Source organism: Puntigrus tetrazona, chromosome 16 (genome assembly GCF_018831695.1).
Source record: "Puntigrus tetrazona isolate hp1 chromosome 16, ASM1883169v1, whole genome shotgun sequence".
NCBI lineage: Eukaryota > Metazoa > Chordata > Actinopteri > Cypriniformes > Cyprinidae > Puntigrus > Puntigrus tetrazona.
The window spans coordinates 22,231,610-22,253,071 of NC_056714.1; the positions used below are offsets into that span (position 1 = coordinate 22,231,610).

At 37.3% G+C, this 21,462-nt stretch overlaps 1 protein-coding gene across 1 annotated transcript in view; it reads left to right on the forward strand.

The window, feature by feature from the left end:
* The window catches only part of eif3ea (eukaryotic translation initiation factor 3, subunit E, a), a 37,893-nt gene that overhangs the window by 10,736 nt on the left and 5,695 nt on the right, over positions 1–21,462 (forward strand). Inside the window, exons 6-10 of the mRNA XM_043261628.1 lie at positions 5,332–5,457; positions 6,614–6,738; positions 11,036–11,162; positions 13,527–13,628; positions 19,589–19,698. Coding sequence (XP_043117563.1) covers positions 5,332–5,457; positions 6,614–6,738; positions 11,036–11,162; positions 13,527–13,628; positions 19,589–19,698 — 590 coding nt within the window. The remainder of the gene's footprint in view (positions 1–5,331; positions 5,458–6,613; positions 6,739–11,035; positions 11,163–13,526; positions 13,629–19,588; positions 19,699–21,462) is intronic.

The following is a 21,462-nucleotide window of genomic DNA, read 5'->3' on the forward strand; positions in this document are numbered from 1 at the left end:
TTTACCATTATGTATTTATAATAATAAATACACATGTATATATTATATATATAATGTTCATATTATTGTTTATTCATTTTGTATGCACTTATTAATATTTATGTATTTTAAGAAGATTTTAGGGGCGATGCTTTGAAAATGAGTGCTTACATTTTTATTTACATTTTTTTACATTACATTTGTTATAAATGCACTTTAATTCACCAGCAAAAATGGTCAGTGGTACAGGGTTAGTTATTTTATAATGCGTACAAATATGCCTGCATTTATTATTATTATTATTATTATTATTATTATTATTATTATTATTATTATTATTAATAACAACAATAATAATTACAACAAAAATAATGTAACACATTACCGTACAGTCTACTTATTAATTAGTCCATTTTATTATTATATTATTATTATTTTTGTTTTTGTACTTTAATATTTATTTTATTATTAATGTATATCATGTGAGCACTTTAAACACTTTTCTTAATTTTTTCCAAATTTCAAGTTTTATTAATTTTTCACCATTTGAATTATTGAGGCAAAAACGTAACATTCTGGGTTTCATTTATAAGTTTTAAAACATCCCAGAACATTTTTTCTACATGCTGGTTAGTTGTCGCTAGGCGATCCCCTGATAAGGACCTTACCCAAAAAAAAAAAAAATCTGATTTGAGTATTGGAGTTTTGTCTTGTGGTGTGAAACTAGCTTAGAGCGCTCACGAATGCCCTCATCTTCCTCTGAGTTTCCTGTATCAGGATGTCAACCCATTTACCTTTTTTCAGTGTTGTTGTCTGGATAAAGATCCAGGCGGTGATGCACCGAGGACTTGGATTAAATAATTTTCACCAGTGGAATACTTTTGGAATCAGATAATACCAACGTAGGTTTGTGGGGGAAGATAATTGCAGTTCACTGAGAGTACTGGCAGTATCCATGTTACACGTGCGTACTTCTTATTTCCTCTATAAACAAAGGGCTCATTGCTGGGGCTCTGGTGTTTGTGGCTTCTCTCCCACTGCCTGTAGAAATGAGTGAAAGATGAACTTATGGGGAAAAGCGGCCGGACGCTCAGGGCCCAGTGCAGTCCTGTCTAGCTAGTGGGGCGGGGGGCAAATGACGGCTGGGAACGAACAAATTGACCCTCTCCTTTCTCTCTGGCCGGAGTGTGTGGAGGTAGTCCAGTGTCTTAAAGAGAGGTGCCCATTGTCAACGCTGCCCTGGGCCAAGAGTGTTGCGAGAGGCTCCATGCCTGGCTAAGTTATCGGACTCCCTTGCCGCCGAGTGTTTCTCACGTAACCGCATAGCCTGCCTTCTCGCATGGAATGCACTCCTGTTTCTGCAGACCTGCTCTCACATATGATTCACTCGGCCTGCATTGTTGATTTTTAAAAAAGGCAGACGTTTGCCAAGCGACAATGAGTCGCCGTGGCAAAAAGGGACCGTAAAGAAATCTTTTTATTCAATTTGGAATAATCTTGGTTTTAGCATTTCAGAGGTGTGAGGAAGCCTGTGTTGTTTAGATTTGCAGTATGTTTCCCATTTGTGAATGATTTGCAGCGTCAGTCACGCTGTTTGTTTGTTTGTTTGTTGTGTCCCTGTGGTTTTCGTGGGAGCCAAGGGAAGGAACGGCCGACAAGCCTTGAATTACACCCTTCAGTTTTTGTCACCCTTTTTTGCATATTCATTAGTATAGATGCTTAAAGGGATACTTGAGTATTGTCTTCATTTACTCACTCTCATGCGGTTCCAAACCCGCATGACTTCCTTTTTTCTGCAAGTATTTTAAAGAGTGTCTATACAATGGAAGTCAATGGGGCTTAAAAAAAGACTAGACCCCATTGACTTTCAATGTGTGGCGCTTGACTTTCTCAAAGATACTGTGACAATTTTCACACTACAGTTAAAAAGTTAAGATTGGACAGGGTTTTCTTTTTGAAAGAAATGTCTCTTCTCACCAAGGCTGCATTTATTTGGTGAAAAAACATTTATGTATTATATTTCTATGGTGCAAAGCTGAATTTTCATCTACTGTTCCTCCAGTATTCAGTTTCATATGATCCTTCAGAAATTAATTAAAATGCTAATTTGGTGTAATAAACATTTACTACATCAGTGTTGACAACAACTTTTCAGGATTTTGTTGAATAGAAAGCGGTTACAAACAGTGTTATTTTAAATAAAAAGCTTTTGCAATATTATAAATGTCTTTACTGTGAAATGCTATCAATTTAACACGTCCTTGCTGCAGGCTTTTTTTCAGGAAATGATGAACTATATAGTCTACCCATCATTGGAAAACCACATCATTGACGCTGCAAACACATCAAGCATTTTGAGTAGATTAGAGCATTCACAGCAACCAACCTTGTTTACGCTGTCACTGCTTAATCTAAATAAACCAAAATAGCTTCCAGAAATTCTCTCCCTGTCTATGTTTTTAAGCAAGCTGTTATCGTCTCATTTAAATTTCCATATTGTAACTTGATACCTTCAATTTTTGGGAAGGCGTTTGGAATAGCCATGATGTAAAAATGGATTTAGTTGAGCTTTCTCATCAAATACCTGCCCCTTTCTTCTTTGCTTTTTACTTTTGTCCACCCCACTCAAGCCGGACCTCCCCTCTCCTCAGACAGCTCTTAGCATGGGAGATGTCAGGCTCTAGAACTCCTCTAGCGTGGGAAACACAGCCATCTAACGAAGGAAGCCAGGCTTGCAAAATCCAGACCTGAGGTCTTGTTACAGTGAGGGCCCGGTGCGAAAAGAGCAACTTATTCATATCATCTGTTAATGCAGGGATTGGATGTTGAGAATAAAGATTGAGTGTCCCGTCGGATCCCCAGCACAGTAAATTTATTGTTGCTGGTCAGTCAGTGAAAATGTGCCCATTTCGGGAGGCAGTGGAAACTCAAGGTAACTTGTGGAAAAACCCAGGTATTGAAACTATTCTTGCATGGCCGCTGCTGAAAGCCAGTCAGTGTGCAGAAAGCTGCCATAATGACATGGAGCGTGGCCAAATGTAGCAGGCAGGGACTTCCAGGGAAAAAAAAGGAAAAAAAACAAACACTTTTAGAAATGAAACGCTGACCTTTATATTGGCAGAGAGGATGGCTTTTTCCCTGGTTGTCCCTCCGAGCTGATCTCTGAGAGTTTTTGGGCTTTGACTGTTATTTAGGCGCATCCAACTTGGGAATTTTGATCAAAGTGCTCCAGTGTTGCAAGTGGAGCTGTGGTTGCATCTATATTGTATTTTTTATTTTTTTTTTGGAAAACAGTTGCATACTACTGTGTGTCTCTGTGCAAAAGGGTATTATTTTACCTGCCAGAAATTTAGTGAGCCATTTATTTATGTTGGTGTTATTTTTTTTATACTATTATTAACTGCTATTATTTTATACTAATTATACTATTATATACTTTAGTTATTGTATACTAAATACATACTGTGTATTTTGATATTGTTATTGAATACCTTATTTTTTTAGGCTATTTTTTATATTTTCTATAAATTGTACTTCTTGTTATTGTATACTCATGTATTGTACAGATTTCCATAGTGCTTTGCAGATAGCATCCTGTTTATGGTTTTCCTTGTGGAACTTGAGAGATTTGTCATATAATATCCAATGTTTCTCCTTGTCCATATTTAATGATTAATGTACACAAGAAGCACTGTATTCATTCAGTCATATTTCAGTGAATGCACGGCTGACTTCCTGGTTGTCTTTGTGCCGCTACGTCTGTCGTAGGTTATAATCACTCCACTTCCCATAAGCCTCTGGCTACAGCTCATCCCCCTTTAATTCATGAACACGCTTCAGTACTCCAGCAGCTCGCTAATCTGCAACACATTATCTCCTCACTTTGTTTGTTTTTGTCTTTTTAGCCATAATTTAAAACAGCTTACGTTCCTTTGAAGCTGATTGTCTCTGCAGTGATGAACCAAATCTTGTTCATGTTTCCATACAAGAAGCCGAGCGAGTGTCTTTCAAGGGTTTTATAACTCGATTCTGCAGGATGTTTTTCTTTTGCGCTAGATGTTCAGGAGATTATCACAATTACTAGTTAATCAAGTTATCTAAACATTATTTTCAAGGGCCTGTTTCTGCTTAACAAGACTTTGTTATTGGCTTCTGCTGTCAAAGGTTTTTAGTCAAGGTAGATGTGACGTAGGATCATAGAAGGAAAATTAAATGATTTTAATTATTTGTCCTTCTCAAATGGTTCTCAATTACTTTGTATACACATAACTATCCATCCTCACCCAGTTTATGTTTAGTTTGTTCTTTGATTTGAATGGTTTGAGTTTCTTTACCTAATGTCTGGACCTCATTTTCTCACTCCTCCACGAGCAGACATTTTGATTAGAGTCCCGCCACTCCAGTCCTGTCCAGATCTCTGTGTTGATCAAAGCTTGCAGACATGTGTTAGGGCCACTAACAGAGGCAGCAGCGGTGGCAGCACACATCATTAAAGACCCTCACCAAAGGCAGTGCACTAAGGTCACCGCAAGTCCACGTGAAATTTGGAGAGCTTTTCTTCTCTATTTTAGCATGTTGATGCTCCATTCCAGATATTAGAAAGAGTTACTCTCTATTATTAGACCCAAATTGATGACTGCTTCTGTGTTTCAAAAAGACATGTTCCTGTTGAGTTGTGATTTGAAGCCACTATCATGTTGACATGACCCTTCTTACCTTTGAGATAGCACTTGACCCCAAACTAGTTAAAGAGCACTTGTTTAACTTGCGTAATTATTTCCCAGCAATATCACAGACAAGCTGGCCTTTAACCTTTAACTCTTGTCTGAGGACCTCTTTGACCTAACAACCTCAAAAACTAATTTTTTTTTTTAAATGAACATTTGTTTGTGTGTTTTGTAATACATTTTAACCTTAATCATTAGAGGACAATTTTATATTCGTTTTTATTAGTTCTAGACATTACAAAATTGGAAATTTATTTATTGGGCTGATTTAGATGCCTACTAAAGGGAAATGCAAAATGACACAGCAATAACTCTCAAAATTACAACAAATGAAGTTTCATAGAAAGCTAAATGGTCTTAGCATTGGTTTCTTTTTCCCTTGCGAGCTCAATTCCCGAAGATGACATAATTTAATTTGTTTATCCACTGTAAATAAATAAAGAAGTTAGTCCGGCGAGCAACGTTGCCAAGAAAGCTTAACTTTTAGCTGCGGGAAATGGTAGAATCGGAAATACAGTATTCAGAAGGTAATCAGTGTATTATTATAGTGAGCAAGTTGATTGATTGTCTACCTTTGTTTACAGTGGGTCAATGTGTTTTTCTCTGTTTGTCTGTGTTTGTACAGGTCCCCGCCACAGACAGAAACGCGCTGAACTCTTTGTGGGGCAAGCTGGCCTCTGAGATCCTGATGCAGAACTGGGAAGCTGCCATGGAGGACCTCACCCGCCTGAGGGAGACTATCGATAACAATGTAATGCCCCGCCACTCAGAATTCAATACCGCACTCAGATTCCCTTACATAGGCCATAATATTGACCGCCTTGCGTTTCAGCACAGCACCGCCACTGTTGCTGTACCTCCCCTCCTCTCCTCCATCCCCTCAATTCCTTCTCACCGCAACTCACAAGTCAAGCAAAACCTTAATTGCTGTGCTATGGCGGCGCAGCTTGATTTTTAATTGGAGGAACTGAGCTGGGAAAGAAGGGTTTGGCCTGGGGAGAAGTATGAGTAAATAAAAAATTAAAGTCTTTGGACATTGTAAATTTCTATTCTGAACTTTGATTTGTACCGAGTCTGGAAGGCAGCGGAAGCCAAGTGTTGGTTTTTTCGGAGTCAGAAGTTCATCTTGTTATGATCAAGTCACGATCAAGAGAAGTCACGTTTTAAAGGGATAGTTCACTCAAAATACAATATTTTATTATTACTATTTACTTGCTTTTATGATATTTCATATGTTTTTTGTTTGTTGAAATTATTTCTCAAGGATGCTATCAAAAGTTACAGTACTGACATTTCTAATGTTACAAAATATTTCTATTGCTAATAAATGCTGTTAGGAATAGTTGACCCCAAAGTTTTTCAATCTGTCATCATATACTCACTTTTGAGTAGTTCCAAATCTGTATAAATACATAGGAAGATATTTTGAAGAAAGTTTGTAACCAGGCTGTTTTAGGTCACCATTGACTTCCATAGTAGGAAAAAATGCTATGGGAATCAATGGTGACCCAAAACAGCCTGGTTTCAAAATATCTTTGTGTTTGGCAGAACAAAGAAATTCTTACAGGTTTGGAACTTATTGAGGGTGAGTAAATAATGACAGAATTTTTTCATTTTTGGGTGAACTATTCCTTTAAGCTATCATACAAATTCAAAACGGCACATAAGCTATTTGGATTGTTTTATGGTACTTTAATGATGCCCTTTAGAAACTCAAAATCTCAATTCGCAATTATTTGTAATTTTCATGAAGCACAGTTTAAAATCTCCTTGTTTTCCGTAAAAAAACCCTCATAAGTTTGGAACAACATGAGGCTTAACAAATAATGACATAATCTTTATTTGAGGTTGAGCTATCCTTTCACTATTATTTTTAACACCCCATCTTTTTTTTCCTCTCTCTTCAGACTGTGAGTTCTCCTCTCCAATCTCTCCAGCAAAGGACTTGGCTGATCCACTGGTCTCTCTTTGTGTTCTTCAACCACCCCAAAGGGAGAGATAACATCATTGAGCTTTTCCTCTACCAGCCACAGTAAGCACCTTCTGCAGCTGCTCGTTTTCCATCTGGGATTTGGTTTGCTTTGGTTTGACTAATAAAAACGGATGAGGTAGGAAGAGAGCACGGGTCCAGGTTGGAAAGCCCACCGCAGTCCGCAAACAAAATTGCTGATGCTGGGCTCACCAGCCAGCCGCTCTTAGACCCACGACCCCAGCGGTCAGTGTGAAAACAAGCCTGGCAGTTCAGACAAATGCTGACAATGGCAAATGGGCTGCTTAACTCACGAGTTCAATGTTTTAAGCTTCTTTAAGCGATGGTGTTAAGTCTGGACAAGTCTGTCTTTATTTGGTAATTTTCAGTTTGTTTATGAACACAGAAAAATGTTTTTAAAATAAGTTAATGAATCACCTCTTTATTCATAATCAGGTATAACTGTTCCATGATGAAGAATAGGTTTCCTTACAAAACCCCAATATCTTGAATATAGTTTGTGGTTACAAATCCAAATTTAAATTTGATGGTCATAGAAACATGAAAATGTTATCCAACGAGATGGCAGAATGACTTGTGGGGTTTTTGGACGAATTTGCACAGAACATTAAGTAACCAACCTTTGGAAATAATAATTAGTCAATTAGTGATTTAGTTAATCAATGAAAAAAATCAGTATAAAAAATATATTGACACAATTTATAACCCTAAATTCACATTTTAATGTGTATGTGTAAAAATAGTTTTAAATACAGGATAATAGTTGTCAAATGGTAACAATTAGACATTTTTATCATGTTTATATAATCTATTAATAAGTATAGGTAATTTAAAGGTTAAGAAATAAATGAGAATCAAAATAAGAGAAAAAAAGAAAGTGAAGTGTTGTTTTGGACATAATGATAACACACACACACACACAAACACAACTTCTATAAAGATATACTGTATGTTGTTATTATTTTAATTTCTCACAATTAGGCATTAGAAAATGAGCTATAATTAGGGACCTTTTGTTGCTGACATGTCAAGGACACATTACACAGCAACAAGGTTCAGTCCTGTATTGTCCACTTGAGTGCAAAGAAGCTTCAAGGGTGTTTTAGCTTTATTTTCAAAAGTGGGTTGACACCAGGTGCATAAGGTAGGAAACTTGATATACTACATAATTCTACATTCCAACTATTTTAAGGCCACTCTTTTCCCCTAATGCATTATTGTGGAGCCTAATGCCTATACACTATTCAAAGACAAAATGGAATCTGCCTCTAAGATGTTGTTTTCCACCAGTTTCCACCAGCACAGATGATTAAGGGTGACCAGACCAATAATTACTCATTAGTACCTGACCATAGTGGGTGAAAAGACAGATTGAGGTGGCTTATTGTGCTGTCGCTAGCTGGAAAACCATATTTTGGTTTGGCTTTTTCCTCCTGTTCATGACCACTGTGCTGTTTTAAGGGCCAATGACCTGTGGCCGTGAACCTAGTGTGAATGTTTGACCTGCCTTTTGAGACAATTGCCTGGCTTAACAGCAGCCCTTTGGACGTAGGTGCTCATTATACAAAAACATTCGTTATGCTTCATTAAAACAGCCCCAGAAAGGTACTTGTAATTTGCGGTTGGGCTCATCAGATCAGAGGTCTTTCGATGCTGGCAGCCTTCGTTTTGCTTCGTTTTTGTGTTGTTCTCTCACCTCTCCTGCCTTCTGCTTTTATTTGCAGAACTGTGGCCATGAAGAGCAATCAGACCCTATAAATCTGAATCTGAATGTAATTTACTACAGATACACTGCGTTTTCAGCACCACAACAGTATTGCGTTCTTGGAGGGCGGATGCATTGATTGTCTTGTTTTAGTTGGAAAACAGCATCACGGTCTGTTTTTGACCCTGTGAAAAGACCTTTTGTTTTCTGTTCGTCTCCTTTTTGTTATTCTTGAAGTTTTGTTGACAATTAGACTGACATCAGCCTATGGCGTTCAGGTTCGTTTCATAGTAGTTTGGCCGCCGTTCAGGTCAGGGTACAGTCCAGTCCTCTCGGCCTGAAGATCGTTCATGATGTAGTCGTGCTGTCGAGCAGACTGCCAAAACAAAAACAGAAACCAAACTTTTTTTCAGTGCAGGAAAAACGATACCAAAGATAGGCTATCATATAATACGCTCCAACCAAGTCCAAGGGCAGTTCGAGAGAGAATATTGTCACAAGATGACCTATGATGTAGGTGCAAACAGGAAAGCTAATGCCTCCGAAACACTATCCCGGCCGGCGCAGAGTGGATTCAGAGTTTCACTTGATTTACCTCTAATTCCCCTCCTCCCTCCAGATGCATCATGAAACTGGAACTGTACCACCGTTCCTACCTTTTTCTCTCCCTGCTCTTTTAGAGCCACCAAATTAGGGCTGCAACAACTGATCGATTATAATTTTATTGAAGAGCCTCCATCAGTGTGACAACGGAGTAATGGTGCTGAAATTCAGTTTAAGAATATTATCCTGGCTTAAGAATATTATTACTTCCAAGCTTGGTAATTCTGATAGATAACGTGCATTATTTTGAAGCTCCGTAAAATGGATATATCTGCAAGTACTGCGACGTAAAACTAACTTATACTTTGCAGAACCTGTTGATATATTTGCAGAGTGAGCAGTTTATGGTGTACTTTTACATTTTTGGGTAGAGTATTAATTTAATCACAGGAATAAATTGTATTTGAAAATATGTTAAATGGAAAACATTTTAAATTGTAATGTTTCACAGTATTAATGTAGAGAGATGGAGAGCGAGAAAATAAAAAAATATAAATAAATAAATAGGGAGGTAATATAAATAAATGATTTCATTTTGGTTATTGAAACAAACCATATAAAGCAAAAAAAGAACACACAGGAGCTTTTTAAAACTCAGAATCAGTTAAACCATTGCGTCTTAAATTATTTTGAATTGTAACTTTGATAAAAATTTCACTGAAATGTTTCAGAAGCATCTAAAATTGTTTATTTTAGTTTTTTTAATGTATATTTATTTTATTTTTGCTTGAAACAAAAGATTACTATTATTAAGCAGAACATTTTACACCTTACTTCTACTAGTTTAGATTTATTTTTTGTAACAGTCCAGAGAGGTGAAATGGGAGCGAGACATCACGCGCTTGGGTCAACTGCACAATCAATACCATAATCCATTATTGAAGTAATTTTTAGTTGCACCCTCATACCAAAGCTCCGCAAGGGGATTGTGACGCACTCAAATTAAACTACTACTTCCTGTTTGCCCTCTTCCTCGCGAAGTCATTTAGCAACCGATTAAGCCGTATCATGGCTTTGGTCGTAGCTGTCGGGCTCGGTTAGATAATGCATTTTTTTTTCTGTTCAAAGACCAGATATGGAATCATGACTCATGTGAGCGGTTTGGCCATCGGAGCCTCCCTGGGAGAGCGAGTAGGTGTAAGTTAATCAGGAACACAGCATGAAGTGTTGTGGTTTGCCATGAAGTCAGACAACTACAAAGGGAGGAGAGACCGAAGGCTGCGCCAACTGGGATCACACGCCGCCGAAGCCCGCTGCCGTTTTTAGCTCCAACATCACAAGTGCCACAGGCCCCCTTGTCCCTTTAATTGTTTCGGCTAATTAAACCATCCGGCAGCCTTCCTCCTTTTCCTCCAAATGACATGTGTTTCTCTGTGCTGATCCGTAAGGGAGCTTAAGGGCCTGGCCAAGGCAGAGCAGCGCCACTTCCTCCTTGAAATTTAATTTGGACCTCGTATGGGGGATGAAGAGGGGGGTCAGAGATATTCGTACAGATACCACAGACGCGGAGGCCGTCCTCCAAATTGACTCGAAATGTTAAGTGCACTTTAACAGGAGCTCTCAGCCCTATGACAAGGCATCTGTTGTATGTTTTTTTTTTTTGGTCCATATAAGAAAGCTCTTGCATGTCTGTAGAGAGGGAACTTTGTCTTGGGTTGTAATAGTAGTGCTATGTAGCTTTCATTCTCGAAGAAGCCCACAGCTAGTTGACCTGTGGCTGAAAAACAAGTCCCTGGTGGATAGTGTTTCACTGCTCTGCAGGCCTGTAGCTGGTGATCCGTGTCTAGAAAGGGGCTTTTCCTTTTCCCTTCCCTCCATAGTGGGACCAATGAACAGAGGAGCTTTCAACACTCTCTGACTCTTGTCCTTCTGTTTATTGAGAATCTATTATTGAGAATGTTCACTATATGCAAACTTGCTGGAAATTGCTGTGAAAACGGTGTCCGACCTTGACAAATTATATCATCTGACTGGATCATAGCTGTCCTTCAGGAGTGTGACCATTGTTATTGTATGTTTTTCTGTTTGCAGGTACCTCAATGCTATTCAGACCATGTGCCCACACATACTGCGTTACCTGACCACAGCCGTCATCACTAACAAGGACGTCCGCAAGCGTAGGCAGGTGCTAAAAGATCTGGTGAAAGTTATCCAGCAGGTATTAAGCAGGACTTTGGTTCTTCATTTATGTCCTTTGTCCAGTCAATTTATATATATATATATATATATATATATATATATATATATATATATATATATATATATATATATATATATATATATATATATATATATATATATATATATATATATATATATATATGTGTATATATATATATGTGTGTATGTGTACATGTATGTAGGTTTATATGTATGATTGTGTTTTTGATTTAGGTATAAACATTGATCATAATTAAGTTTTATTATATTATTTATATTACATGAGAATTTTTTTATAATATTTTTTCTTTTGCATTTAGCTTAGTATTATTAGTATATTTAATTAGTATTAGTAAATGTGTTTGTGTATTTGATTAATTTGATATTTGAATTAAAAATATAAATATATAAAATAAAATGTAATAATGTTCTTTATACTAGTTTAATAACTTAATAACATGATGATAATTAACATTTTTACATTACATGAGACATACTTTTTTTTTATACATTTAAATTAGTGTTTTACTTTTCATTATTTTTTTTATTTTACAAACACAGTAAATGGAGAGTATGCCAAACTTTTTTTTTTTTTTTCTCCCTATATTACTCATATTTTACTCCCCTCTAAGTGCTCTCTGTGACTCGCATACGTCCTTTGCCGGAAGTCAGTTATTTAGGTTATAATTTTAACTAGAAATATTTGTTATACAAACCTACCAATCTGCTTCAGAGGACATGTGATAATCCCCAAAGGCGTATAGGTTAGTTTTACATTGCTGTACTTCCAGATATATCTGATTTAGAGAGCCTCAAAATCATGGTCACCATCCATCAACATTTTCAAGCTTGAAAAAAAACTGTGTTCTTTTGAAAGAAAAAAGTTATATACACCCAGGATGGCTTGGGGGTAAATAAAATATGCTGTAATTTTCATTTTATTTTAGTAGCAGTCATGCTGTTGGTGAGGTGGTGGTCTGTTTCAGAACGGTTTAGTTTTCTGTTGGTCTTCCCCGGTCATCGACATTGGCCTTGCATCTACTGAAAGATGTTTTCAATGGGAAACAACACTTTCTCTTGTGTTTAAAAAAAAAAAAAAAAAAAAAAAAAAGTATATTTTCATTTGAATTTAATACATCCAGCACATTGCAGGGAATCTTATACCTCACTGTGTCTATGGAAATGAATGAATGAAGAAGCAGTGTATATTGGCCAGAATATAAAAGCTCTGTTCCTCTATGTGCCTCCTCAGGCCGTGTGAATCTTGAACCCATTAGATTTGATGAATGGTGCTGGACAGTCTGATTGTGGTGTTCCGATGTCTCGATGTCCAACAACAGTAGCTTCTTCAGAGATCAATGACACTGAAATCCAAATAAGCGTGTCCCCGCAGCCTTTGTGTAATCACTTAAACATGTGTCCTGAGGTGCTCACTATTCTCCCTGCACAAGTTTCCTCTCATGGTTACTTAAGCATCTGTGGTATTTAGATCCAGGGAATACCCAGAGACTATCACATATCCAAATCAGACTCATCCCACCAGGTCCTCTGCTCTGTTTACAGACATGACACATTAGTCATAGGTTTTTGCCTATGTCATTATATTATATACAGCCATGTTGTTAGGATTGAAAAAAAAAAAAGTTCTGATCTGCTCACTTTTATATTGTTTGAACTTGAAGACAAGGGTTTCTTTCTATTATATAACACAAACGATTTTGTATAATGTAAAGGCTGTTTTTTTTCAGTAAGGGAAGAGTAACTACATTTCAGTCAAAGCGGGAATTTTTTATTTTTATAGTTTTCGATAATTTAAATTGGTAATTTAAATAAATTGGTACTTTTATTAAATGGAGTACTTTTTTAGACCGTTATGTTACTTTTGTAAATGCACATTTAGGAATTTAATTTTTATGTGAAATCGCAAAATCTACATGAAAATGTGGATGAAAGGTTGAAAGTAATTAAAATATTCCATAAGTTGTCCATATTTCCAAGTTTTCTTAAGGAACTTTTATTATTAAAAAGAGTTCTCATTAAATCAGCCGTATATGTTACATACTGTAGGCAAATTAACTGCCAGCTTGTGCCAATTAAGAAAGTAGATGCAACAGTTCGGCGACAGCCGCGTTTGTAACCACAAGATGAAAGCAGCTGCAATTTTGTGCTTGAACAGCTGATATCAGTTCTGCATGTAATGCTAAATTTTATTTGTTAATAAAACCTTACATGCGTGTCTTCAAACAAATTACAATGAGAAACACCCCAATTTAAAAAGTAACAGTATAGGGGAAAAGGACATGTAATTTGCGTGTGAGCTTTCCCTTAAATTGCATTGTTTTTGTTTTATCATCTTTTTAAGGAGTCATACACCTACAAAGATCCCATCACAGAGTTTGTGGAGTGTCTGTATGTGAACTTTGACTTCGATAGTGCTCAGAAGAAGCTGAGAGAGTGTGAGGCGGTAAGTTCCAGCTGTCTTTTCCTGTTACCTTTTTATTAGCTTGTTTCTCAGCGTGTCCTTAAATGCATGGCACACCCTCCTCTTTATAGGGACTCCGCAGATTGATTGTATCTTCTGTCATGTTCCTGTTTTTCCTAAAGCGTAAGATTCATAACGTAAGATTCATAAGGTTTCATAACAGGTTCCATTAGCGAAAGCTTTTGAAGAGACTATCCTTCTCCTAAGATGTTGAGCTCATTCTTCACTGCTTGTCTGGCCACAAAAAGCCTTTCGCTTTGTAATTTATTCAGATGATGTCTCAATTTCCCTAATGATGAAATGTGATGTCATCACAACAAGTCTCTGACCTCTGATTGGTCAGAGGCGTCCTCTGAATTTTCCTAGAACTGGTGATAGTCATTAGCGATGCAGTGTCTCACTTTTCTGCAGTCACAAACAGCCTACCCTTCTGTTTCGGGCCCTGAAAGGGGTCTTAAAGCACAGCGGTCTCTGCGTGCCGCAGTGTCATGGCCAGCTGTGGAAGTGGGCCCCTAAAAGAGCCTCTGACTCACCATTTGTCATGTTTTTATGATAGCCGGTAATTGTAAGATCAGTGGGATGGTTAACAAGAAGTGCTTTTGGTGAGCAGAGGCGGACACACGCACTGGAAAGAGCTTTCTGTGGTACAGACAAGCCAATGATCTGTGTTTTTGTTCCCGTTTATAAATGGTCTTCCATAATGGTCACTTCATCAGTTTTCACCCTTGCCCTGCTGTGTCATTCTTTCTGTTTTTACATTTAAACTACTGACTTATAATGCCAACACGGCACCGAAAAACAAAAACACAATGAAATAGAGTATCAAGCTGTGTTTCAAAGGAATAGCTCACCTCAGAAAAATCTAAATTGTCATTATTAAGACTCTTAAGTTTCAAAACGCCCAAGGCACTATTAAAATATTGTAAAAATGGTCAATATGACTTGTGAGCCATATTCCAAATACTTTTGTGTAACGTTTTATCTTGAAATTTGTGTCTGAAATCTTCCTCCAAGGTGAGCAGTCATCGCTTTGAACGCAGTCCGATCAAAATAACAAATGTGACCCTGGAACACTAACCCAGTCAGAATGGTCACATTTTGGGAATAAATAGTTTTTCGTTGATGTATGGTTTGTTGAATACAATAGTTTTTCGCCAATGTACAACTATTTAAAAATCAGGAAATCTACTGTCCAAAATACAACTATGTAAAAATCTGAAATCTACTGTCCAGATGAAGTTCTTACAAATGCATATTACTAATACAAAGTAATTTTTTTTAACCCAAACAATGTCTATTGCTACATATTTACCCCAGTGACTTAAGTTTTGTGGTCCAGGGTCACAAATTAATCTTTCAGAAAAATCCACTGAAAAGATCCAAAAGCATATTTGTTTATAAATCAGACATTGCAAATATATAAGAAAAAAAACATGAAAGGTGGATGTCAAGATTTTGTTCTATATTGCTTATTTTAGTTAGTTTAACTATTTCAGGTTTCCATTTGTTTCTTACACAAAGCTATCATATGGCTCCTGAGGTAATAAAATATGCTATACAAATAATAAAGACTACTGTTATGGTGCTTTTGCATGATCTTTAAATCTTAAAAGCTTTAGATTTAATCTGCAGAATCTTCTAAATTTCTCCTTTAAGTTCCACATTAACAAAAAGACATACAGATGCCTAGGGATAGTAATTGCAAATTGAAATAAATTACTGTATATAAATAAATTACTTTTAATTTTCACATAGTGCTTGTAGATGTTGTTAGAACTGCTAGTAGTAATGCAAAATTTTGAATATACTGTATATATTACAGGCTTTTTTTTATTGAACAGGGCTTCAAAAACAGTTCATGTGCTGTTTCTTTACAGTACATTGGTATCATTAACATAGTGTAGGAATAGTGCAAAAACTTTTTTGGTACCATGCGATTACAGACATTGTTGGCACTGAACCGAGATATATTCGCCATTCTGACCCTGGAAAACATTACATTTCGACCTAAATGCATTTGGTAAGCTGCCCCACAAATGTGCCAAATCTTAAACGGCAAAAAGTATTTTACTTTGAATAAGAAAGTCTCAGTGTGATAAAAGCCAGAAATGGCCTTCAGGCGCATTCTTGGTTGCAGTAAACACATTACATTACAAAGATTCATCCCAAGTGTAATTAGCTTGAGTGCCTTTAGCCTAGTGTGCACTTATGTCGAAGCTCATTCCCGTTCTCTAAATGATTATGAATTCAAAGACCAGTTGCACTGCCCATCTTCTGCCATTGCCTAAAATAAAACAATTCAGTTTTGTTTAGCAACAAGCACCTCATATGTTAAATAGCAGGCTTTTTATAGGAGACTGAAGTAACCCAACGTAATGTTGAAATGGGAACCTTCCTAAAACGCTGACATGATTTATAAACATTTACTCCTGTGAGAGTGCCCATTTGATCAGGCCAGCTGTTTTTCATTCTAGACATTTATCGTCAAGAAGCAAAGAGGAAAACGAGGCCCAAATCACCAGGAGTCGTGTTTTTGGTGGGGGTCTCTGCAGGTCCAAATGATCGAGTCATTTGGGAGATCTCTATTACACTTTGCATGCTTGGAGGCCAGGCTTTGTAAGGCTAGCAGTAATTAGCACACCTGCATCTGTGAGATCTCGTGAGAGCCCTCCGGCTACTGGACCTCCAGAACCAGGCATATTCTCCAACGAGAGCTCAGCCCAGACACTGCGCAAATGGTCACTAATTAGTCTTGACCCTGATTATGAAAGCCTGAGGCATTATCGAGATCACAAGCAGCAAAAAAAAAAAAGAAGTTAAACTGTGTGGCATGTGAGCATAACTGGCTAGGCTCAGATGTATGTCAGCTCTAAATGCTCGCAAATTCCCAGTCTGATTGAGCGGTGACTTAGAAAATCAGAGTTGCCCGTCTACAACAGCCCAAGGCTTTTCCTGTTAGGCTGCCGAAGCCTCACAAGTCATCAGACTGTCTGCGCTCGACCGCCTTTACGTGTACAAAAACAAACAACCTCTTACTTTCAAATAAATGAGGAGGGGGGGTTCAATTATCCAAATGCAGTTTTTTTTTTTTTTTTTTTTTTTTTTTTTTTTTTTTAAAGAAAATATTATTGAAAAGAGGTGCATGACCTCCCAAAATGTTATTCATACACTTTTATTAATATATATTTGCGTATTTGTTCATTGACACTTTGCACCATGTTAAATAAAAGTATTACGCATAACATTTATAGAGATCTAGTCACACATGTGCACACACACGCATATAAATATATATATATATATATATATATATTTCATCATTTTTTGCTTAAAAGAAAGTCTGTCACTTAATTTGAATCGTTATATTGCTACTGTATGTGAATATTAAAACTTTAAACTATTAAAAAAATTTATTTAAATATGAATCCTGCATGCAGTGGTAACCTACCCTAGAGTAATTGTATCCAACATAAGATTTATACATAAAAATAAAACACACACACATATATATATATATATATATATATATATATATATATATATATATATATATATATATATATATATATACACACAACAAACAAATGTATGTCTTGAAACGTTTGAATGTTGTTTATATAAAATAAGAATATAATTATTAATGTACGTGTAAATATTTAGAGAGAGAGAGACTCTGCCGATCTGAACCTGAATCTATAACTCCAAGTCTTTAATGTCACGTGAGCCATCAGAAATTATTTCATACTCAAGAATCATTTGTTGAACAGTTAATAAACTATTAACGCCTACTATTTTTGTTGAAACTGTGATGCATATATTATTTGATGAATAGAGAGTTCTAAATAACAGTGTTTATTTGAAATGGAAATATTTTGTAACATTATAAAAGTCTTTACTGTCACTTTTAATCGATTTAATACCGAATAAAAGAATTTTTTGAAAAATAATACTGACCCCAAACTAGATTTCTAAAACAACCTAAAATTACCCAAATACAGTACCGTTGTTTACAAGCAATTCTTCAGCATATCATCAGCACCCATGGCTCCAGAGCTTCTGCAGGCTTGTGATTCAATCCAACTGGACACGGTCCTGGATCTGTAGAGACTGACCGCATAAGTGTTCTGGGATTTTCTTCAAGCTGTGGATCATCACATTGCTTACTTTGCATCATGATTACCTTATCATGCTTATCCAGTCAGCTTTTTTAATTTTTCCTTCTTCACTTGATCCATCTCAGCAGAGTGGGGCCATTTGCACAATGGTTGAGGCTCATAATGCCTATGCTATGCATAAAACATTGACACAACCTTATATAGTCCTATTTTCAATCTTTTTGAAGACTGAAAAAAAGCTGCACTATAAGATTTCAGTAAGCTGAATTATTATTATTTATTTTTTTTGCTACTTTGAAATTGTCGTAGTGTTTTCCCCGTTTCAGAAAAACCTTGACCGTAATTATAGCACTTAAGCAAACTGTTATCAGCTTAAGATAAGACGTTGTCAATGATGAAATGTGTGGTGGTTGATAGGACCATGGCCATGTATTTAGGATTTCTTCAAGCAGAACCACAGAGATAGTAGCTTTCAAAGCTTAAGCTAACAAAGCGGGGGCTGTGAGCTCAGACGTGCACACAAAGTTGCGGGACGGGGTACTGCATGTGAACCGTGCTGGGAAAGCAGGGGCTCACACATGTCTTCAGCCGTGTGGAATGCACCGACTGTTTGCGTTTTGACTGCAAGGTAAAGCACACCAGGTCTCTGCAGGATGTGGAGGTTAGTATGCGGTGATCAGAACTCAGCTGCTGAGCGTCTGAGATTGATAGTAGACAGTAGTTGAGACGTTTGAAAGCAGTGGCACTGTAAATTGGTTCCACCGCGCAGCCCGGTGGACCCTGCGGCAACGGGCAAGACAAACGGTGATAAGTCACAGCCATTGCGGTGAATTTGGTGGCTGGCTCTGTTCCTGCCCTGTTTCATGTGGGGGCTGTGAAATTCCAAGATCTGCGGTTAGTTTAGAGTGCTGAGAATGACCCGTTTTTTTTTTTTCCTTCTCTTTTTTTTATGTTTCCAGATACTGGTTTTGTCCTGTGAGGATAGCGTTAAACACCACTGTATATGTGTTAGCTATAGGCCTCTCCTGCATTCATTTCCATAATTTTAATTTGTCTTGCTTTTGGCTTTTTTTTCTCATATGGTTTTTCCCCAACCAAGTGCTATTACAGAGACCTCAGTATGAAGTGGAACTGTTTTTATTTCAGTTCTGAGTTCATATAAACTTGTTCTGCTCATTGTCCAGTTTAGCCACAGTTTTCGGTGTTCCTGCAAATGTTGAGAACGAATGCTGCTCGTAAAACATGTGACAATGAGTGCATTTATATGTTTACAATGAAGAACACAAGAACATTGACATTAAAAAATCTTTTTATCAGAATGTAGACACGTTTTCTTCTGTTTTATAAAAAAGGATTTATATTTATGCTATTTATATTTGTCACAATATAAAACATGCACAACCCTTTTAAATATTTTTTTATTCAGCATAGATACATTAAACTGATCAAAAGTCACAGTGCACGCATTTGCACTGTTATAAAAAAATGCAAATAAATGCTGTTCTTTTAAACTTGGTTCTTCAAAGAATACTGAAAAAAAAAGTTTCAGAATGCAAAAAAATTCAACTGAGATCACAGGAATTAAATACAATACAAAAAATAATGCAGTCTTGAAGAACATAAGAGACTTACAAAATTACAAAAACTTTCAGATCTTGTGAAAATAAGGTGTTTAATTTTACATTGTCATCATATTTTAGGCTCTTAAACAGTAACGTTTGATATGCTCATTTTATTTGAAATTTTAATTTGAAATTTTACAATAGTCAGCATATCATTGAACACATATTTATGCATAGTGGCTAATGTCAGTGTTTCTTTTTAAAGGTGCTGGTGAATGATTTTTTCCTAGTGGCATGCCTCGAGGACTTCATTGAAAATGCCCGCTTGTTCATCTTCGAGACCTTCTGCCGAATTCACCAGTGCATCAGTATAAGGTAAGCACTTGGATTTCGGTGCATTACAAAATAATCTTGTTGGATCATATAACAAAACACTGAAGTACCATTTAAAGTCAACAAATTGATGATAAATTTTGTCAGGAATGATCAAAAAGAAAAAAGAAAAAGGTAGCAGGTCTGAAAATGTGTCCACAATGTGGGAACGCTTCCTGTTTCCTCTCTTCCATCCCCACTCCACTCTCTGATAAGTTTTTATTACCCAGTGTGCTGGAGGAAGCATGTCCAGAGACCGGCTGCCAGCACCTCAATCTCACACATGGAGACACGCATTCAGAACCAGACATCCCAGGCACATCCACCCATCTGTTTTGAAGCATGTCTAAAGGGTCTACATATTGGCCCTCTGGAGGATCTTAATGGCTGTGCCCCGGCTGTGGATAATACAGCGGATTTTTGTCTTCCAAGCACCACTTACTCTGTTATTGTCTATTACGTCGTCACATCCTTGTTAGGACTATAACATAACAGCGCTCTGAGATTCTCATGCGCGCCAATTCCTTCACAGCACAACTGAAGAGGAATATTGACACAATTAAACAGATTATAGAGACTAGTTAAGGTACATTAACAGTGATTCACGTTGACCATTGATCCACATACTTCAATTACCACTGACACGATGCATCTTCTGAACTCCTCATAGACTCTCTGGTCTGAATGCGGCAGGTGTTTTATTACCACTTTACTCCAGTTGCGCTTTTTTTATTGCCTCTTTTATGGTATTTATACGGCATTGTAGGCTTCCAGAGAAGACACGCAATGGTTTTAGTCCCCAAGATTTTCCATTGGTGGAAAAGAAGTGGTCTGTATGGAAAGGGAGGTTTGGGCGGGTGTCACCGGTTTCCCTCTGCCTGGTTCCTATTAGCCTTCCAGTGACGGGAGTGCAGAGCAGAGAGGCCGCGTTGCCCTCCTGCCTGTTTAATGAGCTTTCATAACTAGTAGTCTTTGAGCATCTGTCCTGCATTCTTTTTCCTGCCGTCGCCTCTGAGCGCCAAGCAGAAAGCACTTGACGGCAAAACTGGAGATCTGCTAACAGGTTGCATCTACCTCGGGGGATTTATGACATCCTGTAAATCCCGAATGGGACCATGTTCGCAGATGCACACGCTCACCCGACACAATATCATATACCACGTTTGATGAAAGCCCTGTGGAGGCTTTTTATTTTTTCTTTTATTTTGCAGTTTCTCCAGAAGTGCACATGCATAGTCATAGTCATTCGAAATCTGTTATTTCTCTTCTAACCGCACACCCGGCGATCAAAAACCAGCTATCCCCAGGTTCTCACACTATTTCCATGCTTCATTGTACAGCCTAATTGCTTGCTCGCATTTTCTGAGCTGTATAAAACTGAGAAGGGCTGGAGTCAAGGTTGAAACATGGAATGTGATCAGGCTCTGTCCAAATCTCCAGTTGCAGATAGTCTGGAATTGATTTGGAGTCCTGGCTCTTTTTTGGCAGTCTCGTTGCAATTGAATCCATTTTCTTGTCAAAGGCGACAAAGGTAATGCTGAACTAGGAAACTGAATTGTGATTGCTGTTTATCTGTTAAAGTTAGAAGCTCAAAGGAGTTGCCTAAAAGGCTGCGTTTTGTCGGTTTAGGGGATTGGAAAAAATCCATTTTGGTTTATTAGTGCATGTCACTGGTACAGTACGCAGAAGTCCTCTGCAGCTAATTGTGGACTCCAATGAAATGTATGCCGGTTTTGTAGCACTTTTATGTTTACAGTTGTTGGCCTT